Below are 23,295 nucleotides of genomic sequence, written 5' to 3'. Positions count from 1 at the left end.
GACTCTTAAGGAACTAGTGTTAGCCACTGTGCTTCAACCCTTTCTGAACAAGGCAAGTAATCAGGAATACTGTATATTAACTGTCAGTTTTTTTCACTTTAGAGTGATCATTGAGAATAAGGAAAATTACTACTATGACTACACTAATAAAATCGTATAGTTTAAAACACATTTTGAGAAACCATTTCGAAAAAGTTTGAGTTTTTAAAAATAAGAGTCTTGAAGTTTCTTTTTGTTGTTGTTGTTAATCCTCACCCGAGGATATTTTTCCATTGATTTTTAGATAGTGGACGGGAGAGGGAGAGACAGAGAGAAACAGCCATGTGAGAGACACATTGATTGGTTGCCTCTTGCATACACCCCGACCAGGGCCGGGGAACCTGCAACCAAGGTACATGACCTTGACTGGAATCAAACCTGGGACCCTTCAGTACACGGGCTGATGCTCTCTCTATCCACTGAGCCAAATTGGCTAGGGTTTGAAGTTTCTTTATGGAATTTATTGGTAATGAAACAAAACAACTCTAAGTCCAGTGAAAGGAGTATTTCACAGTGGTTTCAACAGATTTTGTTTTAATGAAGAATATCCAATGAATTGTTCATCCAAAGATATTTAGAAGTTATAGACTGACTTGTTGAAAAACTTTAAATATGCAAAAATGCTTGCCTTTTTGCCTGTTGATACTGAATTAATTCATGGCCAATGTTAACTTATTTCTTTGGGTAGATATGTTCAACTCTTAAGAGAACAAAATTGTATTGAAAACATTATTATACTTCTAAGATAAATACTGTTGTCTCATTTTCCTTTCTCTCATAGATGCGCACACTAACTTCCCAACAATCCGGATGTCAGCTCTTTTGAGTATTGGATGTCCACTCACTGTAAGATAAAATATTTGATTATATTAATAAATGTTTAATTAATATGCCAGAATGTATTATCACCACAATTAACTAGTTATTAATATTAATAATAGAAGGAGAGCAAAGGAGTGACTGGACATTATAAGCATGGTTATCTGGGCAGCTTCTCCAAGAAGCTACTTCATGTTTCGCAGGGAACCACCAGTCCATTCCCCGAAGAACACTGGGGAAGGGATCGAACAAGGGGGGAGATAGACATATGCGCAGTGAAGCTGGGTGAGGTAGGGAAGGTGCTTGCTTGTCAGTCTTGCCTGGGAAACAATGGATTGGCTAGGGGGAAACAAAGCAAGCACGTGAAATGTTGGAAGGTTAAGATCCCCAAGGCAAAGAGTCCCCCTTCTCTTGTGCTCTTGCCTCTTGCTTTGCTCTTGCCCACGATGATAGCTGTAATAGAAGATTCCTCAAAATAGGTAAACTAGAAGGAAGAGTATAACATTCCAAGATCTTGTTCTTACACATTCTCGAGGGAATCCAGATTTAATATTCAATGTTCCCTTATTTTCAAAATGGGGATTGTATATATCTTGTCTGATTGTTGAAAGGATCCAAAAACACATATCAGAGTATAGGTGTGTAAAATAATGTGTTAATATGGATGCATCAATTAAAACAAATACACCACACTAATGCAAATTGTTAATAACAGGGAACAGAAGGAGGGGGGTGCAAGTAAGGGGTAGATGGTAACACTTTGTAATTTTCAGCACAATATTTTTGTAAACCTAAAATGTCTCAAAAAAGTCTGTTAGTTAATAAAAAATAAGTATGTGTCTGACCCTTCATAAGTATTCAAAATATTGTTGCTATATTATTATATGTATCATGATGCTATAATATATATAGGCTTTATAAAGAAATCTTACTAACAATGGTGTGAGATCATTTATATATATATATATATATATATATATATATATATATATATATATATATATAAATTATATATATATATATATATATATATATATATATATCTGACTCCAGTTCCTGTCACAGAGCTTAGAGACCCTTGTAATGTCCTAAGTGACAAGAGCACTGGGAGCATCTTCCATTCTAATGAGATTGAGGCAACTGGTCCAAAGGTCAGGAGAAGGGCTTCTCCCTCTAGCTGCTAGAGTCTAGCAGGTTGGCTTAGGCCTGTGTGAAATCAGCGCAGCCTGGCCTGGACAGGTACGGAGGCAAGAGCTTTAACAATACACCTTCACCAGGCTTCCTGAGCTTCAGAGTGACAACAGCAGATAGTCTGCAAAAGAGCTGGGGGATATGGAATTCTACGCTACAGCCTAGAGGGGTGTATCTATGAGCACATGTGAGATATTCTAGGTCCTAGGAGAATGCCTGGAATTAACTGCAGTGATGGGAATGCTTTCAACGAGACCAGAGGTTGCATAAGAACAGGTAGAAAATTCTATGTGTGACTATTTTCATGATTATACATGTATATCTATATACACATGTGTGGGTATGTATGTAGTTGGATTTTGCTCTGAAATAGTCAAGTGTTGCTTCCCACTGCTCACTGTTCCTAGCTCCTGCCTCTGCCATTCAGGCAATAGTAATGGCTTCCTTGAGGGTGACTGAAAATAAATCACCTAATTTCTGGTATGTGTCAATTTTGAAACAAGAAAAAATTATAAATAGCTAATAAATATTCTATGCTCAAGTTTTTTAAGTAATCAGCTCCCATTTGTAACCTGTGGAAAAAAATGTAAAACATATAGCTATTTAATAAACATAACTACTTAAAATGAGGTGAGTGATTGTGTGACATCCCATGAAGAAAAACTGTAGAACAAAGAAGACAGCTGCATTTCAAGAAGGAAGTTTCAAAACGCAAAGCAACACCAGTATTTCCTAAAAGAAGGCTTCCACTTGGGAGAGTATGGCTTCCCTCACAACGCATAGCATGCTGCGGATCCAAGGAATCAGAACCGGAAGAACTTAGCCCTCGGAGCCAGATGGTAGAAAGACTGCATGATGACGTGAGAACCCTTTCTAACTCACAGGGAATCAGAATTGGATGAGCAGATTGGTGGAAGAAGGAAAGAGGAGATGCCAATGGGCTCTTGAGAAAGGGTCCATCACCGTATCTCCTTGTGCCTTGCCCTGGGGGGGATTTTGTAATAGAGAGCACAAAAAGTTTATGGAGAAAAAAATCCAAAAGTAAAGGCGTTTTGCTGAATGGGGCTGCAAAGCCCTTAAAAAAGCCATGTGGCCAATATGGAACTGCAGCAATAGGTGTGGACAGCGTCTGGATGATGGCTCTGCAGCCTAACATCACAAACTGCAGCCCAAGGTGGTGTGAGGAGACCGACTGAGATGGTGTAGCTTCCAAGGGAGCAGGGGAATTCTGAGAAAACTGGCTGGCTAGGAGAGGCCCACGGTCTGTAAAGGGAGAGGACCGTGTATATGGACTTCACTACTGGGCTCTGGCAGATATGAAGACTGGATGGCGCCCGAGCTGGTTTAGCTCAGCGGATAGAGCGTCAGCCTGCAGACTGAAGGGTCCGAGGTTTGATTCCAGTCAAGGACACATGCCAGGGTTGTGGGCTTAGTCCCCGGTGTGGGGCGTGCAGGAGGCAGCCGATCAATGATTCTCTCTCATCATTGATGTTTCTATCTCTTTCTCCCTCTCCCTTCCTATCTGAAATCAATAAAAATTAAAAAAAAAAAAAGACTGGATGGCAATGAATGGTTCACAAGGTTTAGGTGGCGTGATTAACACACAGGTGGCCAGCAAGGGAGATCACATTGAGGATGTATCTCACAAGATAAAAGGAAATGAGAGAGTATGCCTGTTATAAATGAGAGAGTAAGTAAGAATAAAGGACAAATTTAGATCGCATATGTACAATAACAGCAGCATAAAAATACAAAAGTTAGAAATATAGCTTATAGAATACTGAGATAAAAGAAGTCAATCCAATTATTCATAGGAAACTAATTTCTATATGAAAGACTCAACTTATCATACCATGCAACGTAGAAATACAAGTTTCATAGAAAGTGATATCAACTCACTAAAAGGGGTGGGAAAATTGAGGTGACCTAAGTAACTGAGGAAAACAGTGTTTTGACTGGAAACTGGAGGCTAAAGACAAAATGCAGATGGATAGACACAGATGGATAGATACAGAAATAATTATAAATACGTGTACAAAGAGCTTAGTATTCATATATGTATTTTCCAGATCTGTCCACTGAGAGAGCCTGGAAACAGTGATACCTCAGTAGCATCGAGAACATCCAGTGCCCAGACTTTGGTTTCTAAAGACTATTCTGCAATAAAAGGAACCAAGACTCCTTAGAGAAATGGCTGGTTCTGGGGCGGGGATAATAATGCAAGACGAGTCTGTAGAATCTTGTAGTGCCAAAGTAGGGAAGCACTTCAACTCTGTAATATTCTTAAAAAAAAACACACATAACCTCAGCATTTTTAAAACAACAATAATAACAATAAGCATAGTTGCCATTTTATGCACATTTATTCTGTGCTAGGCACTGTACTGAGTGCTTTGCTTATATTATCTCAATTTCTGATAGCCTGATGCTACCAAGATTATTATTATAAGAAACACAGATTCATATCAGTGGCATGTTTCTTTGGGCTATGGCAATTCTTGATTCATCTATTGATTGCAGAACAACTCATTGGAAACCATAGCATTATTTATATCACTCATGTTTAAAGCAGGTCTATGTTACATTACATTATTATTTGCCTTTTTATATTTTTGTCCTATATCTTCAAAATGTCAGGAATCCACTTATTTGTGTCACTGCATTGATTTCTCAGAGAGCATCTTGCAGATAAACCAGTGTTCAATAAATAATTTTGATAATGCTTATTTTTGCTTTACAAAATTGATATCATATTATGCATATTTTGCTTTCTTCACTCAAGATTTCATGAAAATCTTTCCAAGCCAACTAGGATAACTCTAATTCATTATTTTAAGTAGTACATATAAATGTGTGTGATATAAATAGACCATAATATTTTTCTATTGGTTAATATTTACTATGTTTCTTATCCCCCCACCCACAAAATGATAAAATAAGCATTCTTATTTCTTTAGTAACTAGAGGCCTGGGGCATGAAATTCGATAATGAGGGGTGGGTCCCTAAGCCTGGCCTGCACCCTCTTGCAATCTGGGACCCCTTGGGGGATGTCCAACTGCTGGTTTAGGCCCAATTCTGATCCCTGCAGGATCAAGCCTAAACCAGCAGTCAGACATCCCTCTCGCAATCTGGGACCACTGGCTCCTAACCGCTCGCCTGCCTGCATAATCGCCCCTAACTGTTTGCCTGCCTGCCTGATCACCCCTAACCACCTCTGCCTGCCTGCCTGATTGCCCCTAACCGCCTCTGCCTCGGCCCCCGTCATGGCAGCTTTGTCTGAAAGGACGTCCAGAATGACATCCGGAAGTTCGTTTGGTTGTCTGGTCTAATTAGCATATTACACTTTTATTATAATAGATGCTTTTGTTTTCATATGATAGATTGCTAAGATGGAGTGCAGATTCAAAGAATACACATTTTTAATTTTAACTGATATTGCTGAAGTATTTTTTAACACACTATGAAATCCATATATCTGCCAGCAATGTGTGACAGTGCTTTTGTGCTCATATCCCAACTAGCAATAGCAGATATTGTTTTGTTTTAATTGTGGCCAGTCTAAAATCTGCTAATGCAATGAGTTTCCTTACTTACTACTGACTATAAGAATCTTTGCATATTTTTTTATTAGCTGTTGGATTTGTTTTGTGATTTATTTCTCTGCATCTTTTGTCTATTTTTATTACACTGCCCTCACATTCTCAATTTAAAATAGCTCATGGGATTAAACCTCTGGGTTCTACAGTGCAATTCCACTCCAAATCAATTTTTAAAATAGATTTGTTTATGGTATCTTTTCATAGAAAAGTCTAAATATTTTTATAAAACAAAAGTCATTTTTTCTCTTTTATATTCTTTATTTACTATCATTCCTGCTCCTAGTTAAATATGCAGTTTTCTAGATTCTTTAAGAATTATAAATTAACTAGAGGCCTGGTGCATGAAAATTCATGCACTGGAGTGGGGGGTCCCTCAGCTTGGCCTGCCCCCTTTCACAGTCCGGGAGCCCTCAGGGGCAGGAGGCGACCTGGTGATCAGGGGAAGGCGATGCCCCCATCACATCTCTGCTGCTGCCACTGCCAGCAGTGCAAACCTCAGCCGGCCCTGGTTACCTGAGCCTCAGGCAGCCCTGGGCGGCTGCGGGGCTGAGGGCAGGTCCGGCCGCACTGTGCACCTGCTGCCCTCACCCCACTTCCCCAACTGGGCTGAAAAGACTGTGGGACTCCTGTGCCAGGTACAAGGAGCGCCCGGACCCGCCTGAGGGTGGGTCCTGCCGGCACCTGCCACTCCCCTCCCACTGCTGGACTGAAAGGACTGGGGGACTCTGGTGGGGCTGAGGGGACTGGGTGCTGCCATCTTGTGGCTATGGGCACTGCCATCTTTTGTGACAGTGTGATGGTCAATTTGCATATTCCCTCTTTATTAGATAGGATTAGTTAATTGATTTATTTACTTATTTATTTATTTAGACTGGTTGTTGAATTTTCCCAATATATTCTTTTAGTATCTGTTATTATCAATGATTTTTATCCCTAAAAGTGTTGATGTAATAAATTATGGCAATAGAATTCTTAATTCATGAAAATGATATGGTATTACTAAGGACTACTAAGAAATACTCACACAGTGTTTCATTATTCATTTTAGTCTACAGTGAACACAGTGAAGGTACAAATTGCCAAAATGCCTCTGAGAAGAAACAATCACAAGACATTTAAAGTGCTCTGGTACATGCACACAATGGAAACAAGCAAAGAAGGTCCAAACTTTTTGTGTGATAATCTACTGAGCACTAACAAAAATGTAATTGATCTTAATGAAATGTAGATAAGGACACTTAATGAACATGCTTTTCAAAGAATGGCCAATATCTCATCAGGAAGTGATAATAATTCTTGTGAAATTTTTAGCTCAGAGCTAGGAGTATGAACTTTGGGATCAGAAAGACCAGAATTCAAATACTGACACTTCAAACTTAGCACCTTTGTTTTCTTTAATAGTGTGTTTGCTATGTGAATGCAACTTCCAGACAAGCAAACAATGTTCTCTCAATGTTCCACCAGATTGTTTCCTCTAACCCTTTTCTACATAAATGTTATATATCTCCCACTGATATGCCACATTCTAATGTGAAGACTACTGACATATCATTTTCGCTCCATTCTGATTGGTTTTTAACTCACAATACTACCCCCCCACCCACATACATATCCCATAAATTCTGAGGAATATAAATTCTTTATTTTGTTCATTCTCCTTAGAAAAATCAGATTGATGAATCTATCTCGTGTATCCAAGTACTCTATCAACACATAGTCCAACATTCCTCTGCCCTCTCACCTCTCCCTTCTTATATGCGCATAACTCTGGAAATATGTAAGACTCAGTTTGGAGGGCTCCCTCAAATTTTCGTAAGCATAGTTATTAAGATGAGTATACAATCCATACACAGTCCCCATCTGTTGAAAAGCTTAGCACAGGTATGTTCATAGGGTAAATATGCTCACCATTACACTTCACCACTAGATGTCACTCTTTGTCACATCTAAGCAAAGGTGGGGCCCCTTTCTACCACCAAAATGCTCTGAAGACAGCACTTGTCCCATGCCTGAGAAACATCTAACAGTAACATTGACTTTGCCACACTGTAAACAAATAATAAAGCTTAATCTCCAACGTAATCCCAAGGCTGTCTCTGAGTATCCTCTGATCAGGATAGGAGAACCCACTTATCTCCACTAACCAGGACCTCATTTAATAGATACCCACCTCCAAAGGGCATATCTGCAGTGTTCCTGCCTAAAGAGTATCCACCTTTCCAAGCTTTTCTGTACCAGAGGCAAATGGAATCACTTCCTTTATCCCCTCAGGTTGTGTTAGTGTCGCTAGCAAGAACTCAGATCTCTGGTTTTGTGATGAGAACCAAGGTTGTCAATATATCTTTACTATAAAATGTTCATATGCAAATATGATCTCATTGTTCGATTCTCCCAGATTCACTCTACTGTTGCTGCTAGATCATGGAAGTTAATTTTCAGGCTTAAAATCCAGCATTTTTCTCTTTTTCAAATATTCACTTTAATAAAATCAATCTATGATCATACTCTCAAATGCATCTGTTTTGTTTTTGTGTGTGTGTGATTTATTCTATTGTCATAGTTTCCTGATTTTGAGAGAGAAAATTAGTGGTGTTACATCTTTAGAATTCTTATCATTTGGCATCAACTGTATTGGTAGTGAAGATTTACATATGGTGTGGGCAAAAGTTGGTTTACAGTTATGAGCATGTCAAACACAGACTTTATTCTTGTATTATTATTTATTAACTAATTATTGTATTATTTGTCTTCTTCAACTGTAACCCTACTTTTGTCAACCCTTGTATATTATTCAACTGGTCATATCTGGATATTACATGACTATTGTGTACCAGTCTAGACAGTTTCATGACTGAGACAATTTATAATGCAATCTGTGTCTGTAAGACATAATAAACAGGATAGGTTTATTCTGTTTCTTATCAACAAGACTGCAAAAACAAAGACTTTGTTTTAAATCTTCAGAAAGAAGATATTAAGTAGACTGATATTGTTAAAGCAAATTCAATAACTAAATGTCAGGTGTTTTTAAAACTCCCTGGATCTTATTTTGTGTCAGACACTGCTTTAAGCACTGCATATATGTCATTTCAATTATTTCTTATCAAAACCCTATGTGATACAAACCAAGAAGTGTGGGTAAGATGCCTGACTGCAACACAACAACAGCAACCAATCATACACCATATAAGCACTTTACACATATTTTCTCATTTACTCTTGATCCCAACTCTATTAGATATTATTATTCTAAGTCTCATTTTACAGATGAGAAAAATCATGGTTCACAGAAGTTAAATAACTTCTAGAAGATCAAATATTTAATGAAAGACAACAGCAGGATTTGAACATAGCCAGCCAATGGACTCCATACTTTCACCTTTAGTCTGAATATTAATTATCTACATATATTTAATTGAGATGTATTTATATGTCATACAAATATTTTAATGCACATTATGATCTTAGCTATAGGCATTTAAATATAAATAGCTTTGCAAGCATCTATAAATGTTTTCTATTCTTGGATATTGACTCTCCAGTCAATACTCTAAGACTCTGGATGTTAATTAGTTACACTTACATAGGGTTTGGGAGGCAAAAGTGATGTGAACATCTTTTTTCTACCCTTCACCCTTCCCCCCCACCTTTTTTTTTAAATTTTCTGTTAGCAGATAGAGTCGAGGAAAGATGAGTTTGTTCTACTGCTGTTCCAAAGATTGTTATCTAGATTGTTGGGTGACTAGAAGCATTTTCAGTGGCAGCAGCAACAATAACATTTTGCTGATTTCACATTCTGATTTCTGGATCAGCTATGGAGGCATGCTCTTGAATTCACATCTCCAAAGGCAGCCACCAAAATGGAAGCTCCCTGGTTGGACAGGTCTTCACTGCTCTCAGAGTCATTCTGGAAAGCTTAAACTAGAAAACACCCCTTAATCCCCAACAAGTTTTTAAGTACTTCATTTACTGTATTAAATCCATGTCTTGTTAGCATTCCTAGTGTGCTTTTCATTTCTTGCTCTGAGCGTTGACTGATATTACTTGACTTGTATTAGTGCTGTCTGGAGCTGATCCCTTTTACAGACTGCAGTGCAACTTTGTCTCTTCATGCATTCGCCTCCATCCCCCTCATCCCATCCTCCTTTCCTTAGCAGCCCTGTCCATTCACTACCTCAAAGCTATTTATGAAAACCATTTTGACAGTCGAGTCTAATGCACTTCCTTTGGTTTCCAATTTAGGAATGTTAATATCATTTTGAAATAAAAATAAAATTCAGGAAATAGAATGTTCAGATTTTGATTTAAGGCAATCAAAACAACGATGTTCCTAATGGAAGGAAGTTGTAATTGTTTATTTTTCTCTTCTCTAGTGTATTGACACTGGGAATTATGTCCTGGTACCTCGCTCACCCCTCCTGCCACTTTTCACCACTGGTGCTACACCTTTGCTGCCGCTAATGTTACTGCTTCATCCTTGCCTTGAAAATTGTTTCAAAAAGGAATGTAGGTACTTTACTTGATACTTAGCACTTGCCATCTAATCTAATAATAGACAAATATGCAAATTGACCATACCTCCGACACACCCACAAGCCACGCCCACGAGCCACGCCCACCATCCAATCAGAGCGAGTATGCAAATTAACCCAAACCAAGATGGCTACAGCCACAGAGAGCAAGGTTTCCTAGGTAACAGAGGAAGCCAAGCTTTCTGCCAGCCGTTGCAGGCCTAAGCCTCCACTCAAGCTACAAAGTTTCAATTATAGAAGGTAAACAAATTCAAACAAATGGCGGCAGAATGGAGCTTGAGAGAGCAGGACAGGGTTGCCGCCAGCAACAGGGGAAGCAAAGCTTTCCCCACACCCTGGCCGGGCCCACCCGCTTAAGGCAACAAAGTTTCAATTATAACCCCAACACAAATGGCTGCCGGCTGCCCATGGAGGGAGCCCCAGGCTTGGCTCCGCTCCAGGCTACAAAGTTTCAATTGTAGAAGGAAAATAAATTCCAGATACCAAGGCCTCCGCTTGGGTTGCCAGAGGGTGTGGCCGGCCTGCAAACCACCACAGGCCCCTCGCTCAGGCCGCCCCACGCCCCAAGGGAACCCCACCCTGATCAGGGACACCCTTCAGGGCAAACCAGCTGGCCCCCACCCCTGTACCAGGCCTCTATCCTATCTAATAAAAGAGTACTATGCAGATTGATCATCACTGTAACACACAATATAGCTGCCCCATGTGGTCAAAGATCCTGCCCCCATGTGGACACAAGATGGCCACCACAAGATGGCCAGCAGGAGAGGGCAGTTGGGAGGCACCCGGCCTGCAAGGTAGGGCAGTTAGGGGAGGGCAGTTGAGAAGGACCTGGCCTGCAAGGGAGGGCAGTTGGAGGTGATCAACCCTGCAGGAGAGGGCAGTTAGGGGTAACCAGGCCGGCAGAGGAGAGAAGTTGGGGACAAACAGGCTGGCAGCAGAGTGGTTAGGGGGTGATCAGGCTGGCAGGCAGAAGCAGTTAGGGGCAATCAGGAAGGCAGGCAGGCAAGCAGTTGGGAGCCAGCAGTTCTGGATTGTGAGAAGGATGTCCGACTGCCCGTTTAAGCCCGATCCCTGGGATCGGGCCTAAACGGGCAGTCGGACACCCCTTGAGGGGTCCCAGATTGGAGAGGGTACAGGCTGGGCTGAGGGACAACCCCCTTCCGTGCACGAATTTCGTGCACCGGGCCTCTAGTAAAATATAAATAACTTTGAGATATGTGTATACAAACTAGAATTCAGGATCATGCCAAGCAAATCCCTTGCCTCTGCCACAGTTTTGCACCAAGTCCTTTGTGCAAAACCTAAGCTTTGAGACTCCCATAATTTTTCAATTTTTAGAATATTCTTTATTAGGAAAATTTAGCCTAAAAGTAGCCATTAAGGACATCCCAAATCCATTTAGTTAAAAAGCTCAATAACGCCGAAACCGGTTTGGCTCAGTGGATAGAGCGTTGGCCTGCGGACTAAAGGGTCCCAGGTTCGATTCCGGTCATGTACCTTGGTTGCGGGCACATCCCCGGTGGGAGGTGTGCAGGAGGCAGCTGATCGATGTTTCTCTCTCATCGATGTTTCTAACTCTCTATCCCTCTCCCTTCCTCTCTGTAATAAATCAATAAAGTATATTAAAAAAATAAAATAAATAAAAAGCTCAATAACTTCATATCAAAGAATAAATATTGGTGCCAGAGCACCTTGCTGAATTTGTACTCAGATGCAACTGAAATAAATACCATACATATTTATATGTGATGGTTGTTTGGAAGACTATCAGAAAGGTAAACAACATTTGGGAAAACCAACAGCCATTTGTTTCTTTGTACCTGACCAAAAATATATTCAGCTGGTATTTGTGCTACTACATACATGGCGCCTACAACCCATCTGATACTTCTGCTCTCATCTTCTTTCACAGTAGAAGAAAGGGGGAGACAGAGAGATAAAATACTATGCCCACGTCCCTAAATGCCACAGCCAAACCAGAGAAGTGGCCTAACAAAGGAGAGAGCCCATGTCACCAGGAGCTGGGTTCACTTCTACTTTGTAGTGCCTGGGTGGCAATTAAGAAGAGTTTTGTACGGGGAAAAACAACACACAAAATAAAATTAAGTAAAATACAATTTCCACTCTCAAATAGTTTTAAACATTAGTTTCAAAGTTAATCATTTTAATGCACTTTTGTAGTAATAACTAGGATCTTTTGCATTCTTCATTTCTTTTCAGGCCTTTTACAAAAATATCATTCCCATTGCTAGTTCTTGCTGTTTCATTGTGTTTTTCCTACATATTGTAATTTATTGATTCTCCTTCCCAGTTTATGTTTTCTTCATGTTTCAATTGGAAGTATGGAATTTCCTTAGAAAATAGTATTGGATGCTTCAAGATTCTTTAAATTTATTATAAACTAGAGGCCCGGTGCACGAAATTCGTGCACGGATGGGGGTTGTCCCTCAGCCCAGCCTGTACCCTCTCCAATCTCGGACCCCTCAAAGGATGTCCGACTGCCCGTTTAGGCCCGATCCCTCTCATAATCCAGGACTGCTGGCTCCCAACTGCTTGCCTGCCTGCCTTCCTGATTGCCCCTTACTGCTTCTGCCTGCCAGCCTGATCACCCCCTAATCACTCCCATGCCAGCCTGTTTGCCCCCAACTTCCCTCCTCTGCTGGCCTGGTCACCCCTAACTGCCCTCTCCTGCAAGGTTGATCACCTCCAACTGCCCTTCCTTGCAGGCCTGATCCCTCTCAACTGCCCTCCCTTGCAAGCCTGGTCCCTCTCACCTGCCCTCCCTTGCAGGCAGGGTGCCTCCCAATTGCCCTCTCCTGCTGGCCATCTTGTGGTGGCCATCTTGTGTCCACATGGGGGCAGGATCTTTGACCACATGGGGGCAGCTATATTGTGTGTTGCAGTGATGATCAATCTGCATAGTTCTCTTTTATTAGATAGGATAGAGGCCTGGTACAGGGGTGGGGGCCAGCTGGTTTGCCCTGAAGGGTGTCCCTGATCAGGGTGGGGTTCCCTTGGGGCGTGGGGTGGCCTGAGCAAGGGGCCTGTGGTGGTTTGCAGGTGGGCCACGCCCCCTGGGACAAAAGCAGAGACCCTGGTATCTGGAATTTATTTTCCTTCTACAACTGAAACTTTGTAGCCTGGAGCAGAGCCAAGCCTGGGGCTCCCTCTGAGGCCCAAATCCATTTGTGTTGGGGTTATAATTGAAACTTTGTTGCCTTAAGCGGGTGGGCCCGGCCAGGGTGTTCGGAAAGCTTTGCTACCCCTGTTGCTGGCGGCAACCCTGGCCTGCTCTCTCTAGCTCCATTCTGCCGCCATTTGTTTGAATTTGTTTACCTTCTATAATTGAAACTTTGTAGCTTGAGTGGAGGCTTAAGCCTGCAACGGCTGGCAGAAAGCTTGGCTTCCTCTGTTACCTAGGGAACCTTGCTCTCTGTGGCTGTAGCCATCTTGGTTTGGGTTAATTTGCATACTCGCTCTGATTGGATGGTGGGCGGGGCTTGTGGGTGTGTCGGAGGTATGGTCAATTTGCATATTTGTCTATTATTAGATTAGATAATCATTTGATGAAACAAATGTCTATTCCATTTTCACTGATAGGACCAACAAGGGAATACTGGAGTATTTTGCTTTCAGTGAATCATTATGAACATTTACAAACATACTAGAACATTTACAAACATACTAAAAAGTGTGATAAAAGTATACAATAAAAACCACTTAAATTCTACAATGAATATTTTACTGGACTTTATCACGTATCTATCCCTCCATCGATCTGTCCTATTTTCAGGACTCTGTAATAAGATAGTATGAGGAATCAGCTGAAAAACATTAAAAAGGGAACGATTGAATAAAACTTCCCCAAAATGTTTTCAACATTTTGACTTTGCTTTTGCCTATGTAAAAATTAAGATAAACATTTGGAGGGTGTTTGAAGTATATACTGGGATTATGACACATCTTAATGCTTTCTGCAGGTTTTCCCATGGTTTTCAACAAAGTAGGTTTGTTGAGCAGTAGAGGAGAAAGGGTTATCACCGACTATCAAATTAATATATACAGCTCCTTACATGCCATCACTCTGCCCTCAATTTTTAAATAATGGATTTTATAAAAAGATTGAATAAAGGACTCAAAAGCCATAAACTACAGAGAGATACAAGATGCTATTGCCAAAAAACAGATAGCACTCAATTAGTTTTTTAAAGGCATTCTTATCACATCTCCTCCTAATATTAGCTTTCTCAATAAACAATAGCCTGCTGCAATATTGCCAGGGTCGCCCAGCTGAGATGGCAATGAGCAATGACAGATGATCGGGACCATCTGAAATTATTCACACATGGCACTCACTAGGCCTTTGGTTTTAAGACTTTTCTATCTGTGACTGTAACATGAAACCAGATTAATATGTATATGGTAAGAGAGATAAGATACGCATTTTTAAAAATATAAATGGAACTAAGAATATTTTGGGATCCATTTTCAGCTACTAACTTATCTAATTGAGTCTGATGTGTACATAAAAAGCAACAAACAAATATTTCTGCTTTTTAAAAAGACTTTAAATCTTGTAATTCTATTCAAGAACTTAGGCAAGGTTTTCAGAACTAAAGTAATACATATCAAAATCTTTACAACATTACAATATTCCCATTATTGGTGAGGCCTTAAAAGGTCTGGCTCCTTCCTATTTTTGTTTTTCTTTCTTTCTTTTTTGGTTAATCCTCACCCAAAGATATTATTATTATTATTATTATTATTATTATTATTATTATTATTTTAGAGAGAGAGTAGAAGACAGGGAGGAAGGGGGAGGGAGAGATAAACATTGAGGTGACAGAGACACATTGATTGGTTGCCTCTTGCATGCACGGATAGAACCTGCAACCCAGATACATGCCCTTGATGGAATCAAACGTGTGACCCTTTGGTGCTCAGGCCGACACCAGCCAGGGCCCCTTCCTATTTTTCCAATCTCATCTGGAATAATGTTCACAGGATTTCCAGATGAGTCAATTTTCTAGTTTTCTCCTACCTTAATGAGCTGCTATTTCCCAGTCTTTTAAGGATTCTTCTTCCTTCTCTCTGACTTGGTATCATAGTCTTGAACACTTCTCTACTTCCCTCCCCCACCTGCTCTCCTTATCCAATCCTGTGTCTTTAAACATTATAAATGTCTTAATGGCTATAAGATTTATACCTCCAACTTTGATAGCTTGCCCTGCTCAAGATTTGGTGTGAAAAGGGGCCCTAAGATCCACTGCGTACTATCGGGGAGGAGGGTGGCGTGCCAATGAATACTTTCGGTGATGTGCTAGATGTCCAAGAGCAGAGTTCACATATCTCTGCCAAATTCTACTTCAGTGGCATCATATTGGTAACTTGAAATGGGCCATATTGGAAATATTTTGCCCATGAAAATCATCAAATGCTACAAATCTTTGCCCCTCTCCAGAGCTAGCTTAAGAGTACACATTGCCTGTAATATCCTGCAGAGTCCCAAGAAAAGCTGGACAAAGGGATCCTAAGTAATTAAAATGCTCTTTGTGTGTGTGTGGGGGGGGGGGGCGGCATATTGTTATTTTAGCTATCCTTTGAAGATAATTTTCAAAATCTATTGCTTTAGTTCATTTAAAGTACCTCTATAGGCACAAAGTTCCAAATCCTGATCAGCAGTTAGATTTGGTGGCTTTGGGATATTTAACCTCTTCGTTCAGATGGAATAACAAGCGTAGTGCAAAATATGAAGTCATGGGAATCAAATTTAATTACTTTAAGAAAAATTTTACTAAAAATTACTAGTATGATTTAGATTAGGATCTTATGATAATGGTAACTCTAACCCCTTCCCCATCCAGTTATTGAGATCTGCAAGTAAATACTTAACACAAACTGACCAATCACATTTTTCCTTCTGGAATTTGTTTAGTTAGCCGTTGATAGCCAAGTTGGAAAGTCGTATTTTTATATTCTGTCTGATATTGCTGCTCTGAAGAGCCATGTGTTATAGTGGAGAGGAAATCAGACAGCAATTGGAGAATGAAGGAAATATGCAAAGAGAAACAGTGCTAAGAGATTTTGTGGTCCAGGAAAGAGGGAGAGAGGGTGAGTTGTCATTCCATAACTACAATCTCTGGGGCTGGGCTGCCTGCAATTGGTTTCACATGCTTCCATTGTGTTCTGTAAATACATACTCTTTTTGTGCCTAAAACTAAACTCCTAAATTTCACTCAAAGCTGCTCCATTCATATTTTAACTCCTTCAGATCAGTAAATTTCTACATCCTTTTTTTAGGTGTTCGGTAGACTCCCTTTCTCTCACATAACTACATCCAATTCCATAGCATGTCCTACTGGCTGTATCTTCTGAATATATCTAGAATCTGAATACTTCTAATCATTCTCACTGTCACCAACCTCTTCCAAGCCACCATTCAATCCTGCCCGGATCATTGCAATAGCTTTTTGTAGTCCCTGCTTCTGCCCCTGTCCATCTCCCTGGAAGCCTCCCCAAGTCTTTTCTATGCAGTGTAAATCCTGTCACTATTCAGAGCAACACTCCAGGAAGCTTCCCATTTCTCTCAGGCTAAAAACCTTATAATGATTCTCCAGCTATGAAACTTCACCTCTAACTGTTCATCTCCTTGTTTACTTTCTTATCTAATCCCATGTCTTTAAATATTATAAATGTATTAATGGCTATTAAATTTGTATCTCCAGCTTCAATCACTCACTGAGCTCCATATTTGGTGTGAAAAGGGGCCCTGCTGTCTTGAAACACTCCAGACACTCCTTCCTTAGACTCTGCCCCTGCTGTTCCTATTACTTCTTAGAACTTCTCCTCCATTAGCCACTTGGCACAATTCCCCACCATCTTCAGGTGTTCAAATGTCTCCTTCTGAATCCAGACTTTTCCTGGCTGTTTGATTTAAAGCACCACCTCCCCCTCTAGGGAATCCTATCTCCTTTCTAGCTCTTTTCTGCCATATAATTTACATGCATATAACACAGTATGTATTTTGTTTATTGTTTTTCACTCCACTATAATATAAATCTTAGTAGAAGAAAGGTTGACGATTTAGATCTCAGCTGCACCCTCATGTGCCTAGAAGGGTGCCTATCATGTAATAAATGCTCAAAAAGCCCTGGAATAAAGGAAGGAGTCAATCCGGATAATAAATAAAAATACTTGTGGGAATGAAGTTGCAGAAATGCCTGAATTGCACAAACTCTTAGCCTCCACTGTCCTAATTCAATGGAATATTGCCAACTCCTTGTTTTGTTCTATTTAGATTCTGCATCTGTGTAGATTTCATTTCCAAAATTTGGGGATGTATAGTAATTTAGTCAGGAAAAACGTTGTTTCCATGGATGCCTGGTAAACTGATTACAATGAAGTTGGCACTGGGTCCTAGTTTTAATATGACACCATGGCATATTATCATTCTAATTTCCACTATAAAGTTTTTCCAGTGGCAGAATGGGTACTTTCCCAGTTGTTGTTGTTGTTGTTTTAAATAGAACTTAGATAAAAAGCTCATGTTGTACTTGGCATCTGATCACTCAGAGCAATCATCTCAGATAAAAACACCATGTCAGTAAAAAGAAAGAAAAAACATTCGCTATAGGATGGAAGGGAATAATCCCTTACAAAACTGTCTCTGGATGCTAATGAACCAACAATAAAAAAATAAAGGCCCGATTATGGAATTGTTTGAGTGATATCGCTCACATTAAATTTCAGTGATGCCAAAAGCAGGATCACCCTGAGGCTTGGATACATTAGTTAGGACAATGACACATACTAGTATTTAAGCTCATCACATTAAATAATGGTTGGTGCATCTAGTTTAGATCAGAATGTAAAAACGAAAACTTGAGCTTTATTTTAAGTCTTATTTTGACATTATTGAACATGATCTTGAGCAAAAAAAAAAAAAAAGATAATTATAGTGAGGTAACAATACCCTGAAATACACACAAAGATATAGCCTACTTAGTATCTGGTGTAGTGTGGAGTTCCCTCGCTCTTCTCAGGGTATAACAGTAAGGCATTGTGTTTGTCTTTAATTTCTTGTGTCCTCATAAGATTTTGAAATCTGGTTAATTGGTAATTGCTTCCAATGCCATATGTAGACACTTTAAATAATGATGTAGGAGATATGAACTGGAGATAAAATGCATAGTCAATATATTTTGACTTGCTCATAAATCTAGGAAATTTAGATAATCTCTAGTCATTAAGTAATGCTTAAAATCATATGTGGATAATGAATACCTCTATGGTCCTCCAAGGATAATACAGATTCCAAATTAGACACTAGATCAGATGGTCAGCATTTGACATATTCAATAAACCACATTTGACATAATTCTGGTTTTTAATTGTATAATTAAAGTTATGTCACAAACTGAGTAGCTGATCCCATAAATTTTCTAATATTCAGCTATAAAATTGAGTGTTAAATTTGAACATCTGGATCTTTTTGGCCAACTGTCTACTGAATGGTTAGCTCCTCCAGGATTAACACTCACATTCTCTATAGAACATTCGGGAGCATTCCTATATTAGAAATTCTTACAATGTTACCATTTCTATGAATGTGAAGATCATGTCTGTCCTCTAGTGAATTTTGAGACCTCAGAGGAGCACTAGAGAACACCTTAACTCATTTTTTTTTTTCATTTTATAGATAAGAAGTTGAGATCCAGTAAAGCAGAGTAATACAGATCCATATTAGTAGTTATAATTGCATTTAAGTGCAATTATATGCTGAAGGGGATCCAAATATGCTATCCCAAAATATGTTGCTTTGGCTAAAGGCTTATTTTGAGTTGAAGGCAATTGAGAAGCAGCAGATGCAGGAAGAACTCTGCTCTCCCACTTTCTGCCTGAAAGCAGGGGATAAATTTTCCTTTGTGAAGTTTTATCCTCCCCTCTCCTGTACCTAGTAGAGGAGGAATCTTTTCTCACTGAAGACGGAAGGTGGCACTGACTTGAGTCTGTCTGCATAACAAACCTTACTAAACAACCCTTCCTTATGCCCCATTAATTGTCCGTGTATTTTATTTACTGTCTCATAATTTACTACCCCTAGAAGTCCAAACTCCTTTTCCCTTGTCTAGTCACTTTTCCACAATCCATTCATTGCCCTTTGTTTAAATAGTATATAAGCCCTGGGTTTTAACTGCCGCTTTAGGGTTTTTACTTCTGTCCTGTGAATCCCCCACAGATTGCATGTAAATATATAAATATCAAAAAATTAAATGTGCCGCCCTGGCTGGTGAGGCTCATTTGGTTGGAGCATCATCCCATACACCAATGGTGGCGGTCCAATTCCCTGTCAGAGCACATACCTAGGTTGCGGGTTCGATCCCTGGTCGGGGCTCATGCAGGAGGCAATCGATTCATGTTTCTCTCTCATCTCTCTCTCTCTCTCTCTCTCTCTCTCTCTCTCTCTCTCTCCTCTCTCCCTCTCTCTCTCCTTCCCCCTCCTCCTACTCTCTCTCCCTCTCTCCTCTTCTCTCTAAAAACCAATAAAAAATAAAAATAAATAAATAAATTTTCTCCTGTTAGTCTGTCTTTTCTCTGTCTTTTGTCAGTTTAATTTGGCCTCATTCATAACCTAAGAGAGTAGAGGAAAAGTTTTCCCTCCTCTACATAATATACTCGATTATTTGCCACTTGGTTAAACAGCTAGCATTAAGCTTTTCCTCAGAAACAGCTACTTCCATAGAGTGTTTATAATTCATATGTTGGTGATTCAGCTTAATTATTTCGGGGAAAAAAATGTTATACATCCTTAACATTTTCTATACTATCCACTTCAAAACTCCATTCCTCAACCCTATGTGTGTTGGGGTAGTGGGGCAGGGTGTGAGGAGATAAGGTGTGAGGTTGCTATTGCCATTCATCCTAAAAGGCAGTTTTAGAAAGATATGAGAGGGAGAAGGACCCCGCTATTTTAATGTTGTGGCACTAGTTATATTGTTAAATGGTCTTAAGCTGTCTCCTTATTAATGCCTTTAACATAACATATGCCTACCAAGTCAGACACTTGTTAACAAAGGGTAAGTCATGATGCCTATCCTTAAAGTCTTATAATCAGACTAGTGCACAGATTTGTGCACATTGAAAGGAAATTAATTAGAAGAAATAGTTTAATATCACTATTGGCCCTTTCTCTATAATAGAAGTGTCAGAGATGAAAGAACATTAGTAAAATGTATATGAAAATAATATATAAATTGATTAGTAAACAATAACATGATATAACAATAAAGACATGATATAAAAACAACAAAAGCATGATATAAAAACATTGATAAAAACAATGACTGATAAATTGATTAAACTTATTCTAATATCTCCCTGTATACCACATTAAGAGTAAAAACACTTTCAGTGTGCTTGACTAATTTCCCTTGTGATGAAGTATTTACAACTTTAACTTTAACATCACATGCTCTTTGAACTCGAGAGAAAGCAACATATAACTGACCATGTCCAAAAATGGGTTCAAGTAGGAATATTCCTACTCTGTCAAGAGTTTGTCCTTGTGATTTATTAATAGTCATCCCAAATGCTGGCATCACGGGAAACTGTCTTTGAATTAATTGAAGTGGAAGGCCAGTGTCAGACGGGGACAAATCAATTACTGGAATCAGAACAACCTCTCCTTCCACAGATCCTGTTAGTACTTCAGCTTCCAGAAACACATGCTTGCGATTGGCTTCAGTGAGAGCTTCATATGTATCGCGCATGTGCAAGTCAACATTTATTTTTAAATTGTCAGTGCGCATATGTGCTGGCAGGTTAGTCGGTCGGACAGTCTTTGGACGGATATATATGTTTGGCCATTTAGCCTTTTGTATATATAGATATGAGGAAACAGCTGAAAAACAGCTGTGTACAATGAAGACTATAAGCATAATGATAGCAGCCTGTGCCAGAATAACAAGAGGACAGAGGCAAGAACAGAAAATTGTAATGCTATATGATTGACAAAAATTATTAGGGATGATGGTCCTTGAAATCATGAAAAGTTGCTTGTCAAGAGGAAGTTTTTAAAAAAGGAAGGTGATAAGTAAGAGATACCACTTTTATATGAATGGATCAATCACAAATTTATCTCCAAGACTCCTAAAAGCCAAGACTTTTCACAAACCCAAATATTCTAGTAACTTGACAATTCCATCAATTTCAACATGTTCAACATACAATTTATGATCTTTCCTTATAAACCTGGTTTTCTTCACTGTACATATTCCATACTTTTTCTCAAGTGAGAAATCTGTCACACTTGACTCATTCTATTACCTAACCATTGTGGAGTTTTTTTCCTGCTAATTTCACCCCCAAAATATCTTTTTTTTAAAAATAAATCATTATTGTTCAGATTAGTACAATTGTTCCTCTTTTTTCCCCCCATAGCTCCCCTCCACCCGGTTCCCACCCCACCTTCTGCCCTTACCCTCCTCCCACTATCCTCATCCATAGGTGTACGATTTTTGTCCAAAGTCTTCCCACACCCCCAACACCCTTTTCCCCCCTGAGAATTGTAAGTCCACTCCCTTTCTATGCCCCTGATTCTATTATATTCACCAGTTTATTCTGTTCATCAGAATTTTTATTCACTTGATTTTTAGATTCACTTGTTGATAGATATGTATTTGTTGTTCATAATTTTTATCTTTACCTTTTTCTTCTTCCTCTTCTTAAAGAATACCTTTCAGCATTTCAAGGCCATTCATTTTTTTATTTTAACTCCTTTAGCTTTTTTCTTATCTGTGAAGCTCTTTATCTGACCTTCAATTCTGAATGATAGCTTTGCTGGGTAGAGTAATCTTGGTTGTAGGTTTTTGCTATTCATCACTTTGAATATTTCTTGCCACTCCCTTCTGGTATGCATAGTTTCTGTTGAGAAATCAGCTGACAATCGTATGGGTGCTCCCTTGTAGGTAACTAACTGTTTTTCTTTTGCTGCTTTTAATATTCTCTCTTTGTCTTTTGCTCTTGGCATTTTAATTATGATGTGTCTTGGTGTGGTCCTCTTTGGATTCCTTTTGTTTGGGGTTCTGTGTGCTTCCTGGACTTGTAAGTCTGTCTTTCACCAGGTGGGGGAACTTTTCTGTCATTATTTCTTCAAATAGGTTTTCAGAATCTTGTTCTCTCCCTTCTTCTGGCACCCCCATAATCTGGATGTTGGTACGCTTGAAGTTGTCCCAGAGGCTCCTTACACTATCTTCATATTTTTGGATGCTTTTTGCTTTTCCAGTTGGGTGGTTTTTGCTTCTTTATATTTCAAATCTTTGTCTTGATTCTTACAATCCTCTAGTCTGCTGTTGGATCTCTGTTATTAATATTATTTTTTATTTCAGTCAGTGTATGCTTAATTTCTATTTGGTCCTTTTTCATATCCTCGAGGGTCTCACTAAATTTTTCGGCCTTTTCTAGAAAATTCTTGAAAAACCTTATAACCGTGGTTTTGAACTCTATATCCAGTCGTTTGCTTTCCTCTATTTCTTTCATTTGTGACCTGCTTCTTTGTCTCCACATTTTGGCTGCTTCCCTGAGTTGATAGAGTGGCTTTGTGTGCTAGGTGTTCTATAGGGTCCAGTGGCTTAGCCTCCCCAGTTACCTGAGGTGGACACTCTTGGTGTACCCCTTTGTGGGCTGTGTGCACAGTCTTGTTGTAGTTAAGCCTTGATTGTTGTTGGTATCACTGGGAGGAATTGACCTCCAGGCCAATTGGCTGTGAGGATCAGCTGTGTCTACGTTAGGAGAACTTCTGTGCTGGAGATACCCTTATGAGACAAGACTTGCTTCAGTGGGGCTTTGGTGCTCACTGAATCTGCCCCTTGAGTGTGTCCCTTATGGATCTGAGGAGTTGTAATCTGGATGACCCCACTCTGACCCCTGAGTACACTGGCTCTTGGATCTCCAAGGAGGTGCTAATTTAGCCTCTGCCTGAGGCCACCCAGCAGGAGCTATGGAGAGATCTGCAGATGCCTCTTCTTTGTTTGGGTTTTGGAGGTGCCCAGATGAGGCCCAGCTGTGAAGCAATGCAAGCTGCTGTGGGGCCTTGGGCCTTCTTTTGGATGTT

The 23,295-nt window shown here is 39.7% G+C and overlaps 1 protein-coding gene across 3 annotated transcripts in view; it reads right to left on the bottom strand.

Moving 5' to 3' along the window:
* Positions 1-551: 551 nt before the first annotated feature.
* The window catches only part of IQCM (IQ motif containing M), a 384,245-nt gene continuing 361,501 nt past the window's right edge, over positions 552-23,295 (bottom strand). For all 3 annotated transcript variants that reach the window (XM_054717693.1, XM_054717695.1, XM_054717694.1), the window contains exon 13: positions 552-883. In XM_054717693.1, coding sequence (XP_054573668.1) covers positions 780-883 — 104 coding nt within the window. In that variant the 3' untranslated portion in view covers positions 552-779. The remainder of the gene's footprint in view (positions 884-23,295) is intronic.

This window comes from Eptesicus fuscus, chromosome 6 (assembly GCF_027574615.1).
Source record: "Eptesicus fuscus isolate TK198812 chromosome 6, DD_ASM_mEF_20220401, whole genome shotgun sequence".
NCBI lineage: Eukaryota > Metazoa > Chordata > Mammalia > Chiroptera > Vespertilionidae > Eptesicus > Eptesicus fuscus.
The sequence above is the reverse complement of the archived record's forward strand: the minus strand, read 5'-3'. Positions and strand labels throughout refer to the sequence as shown.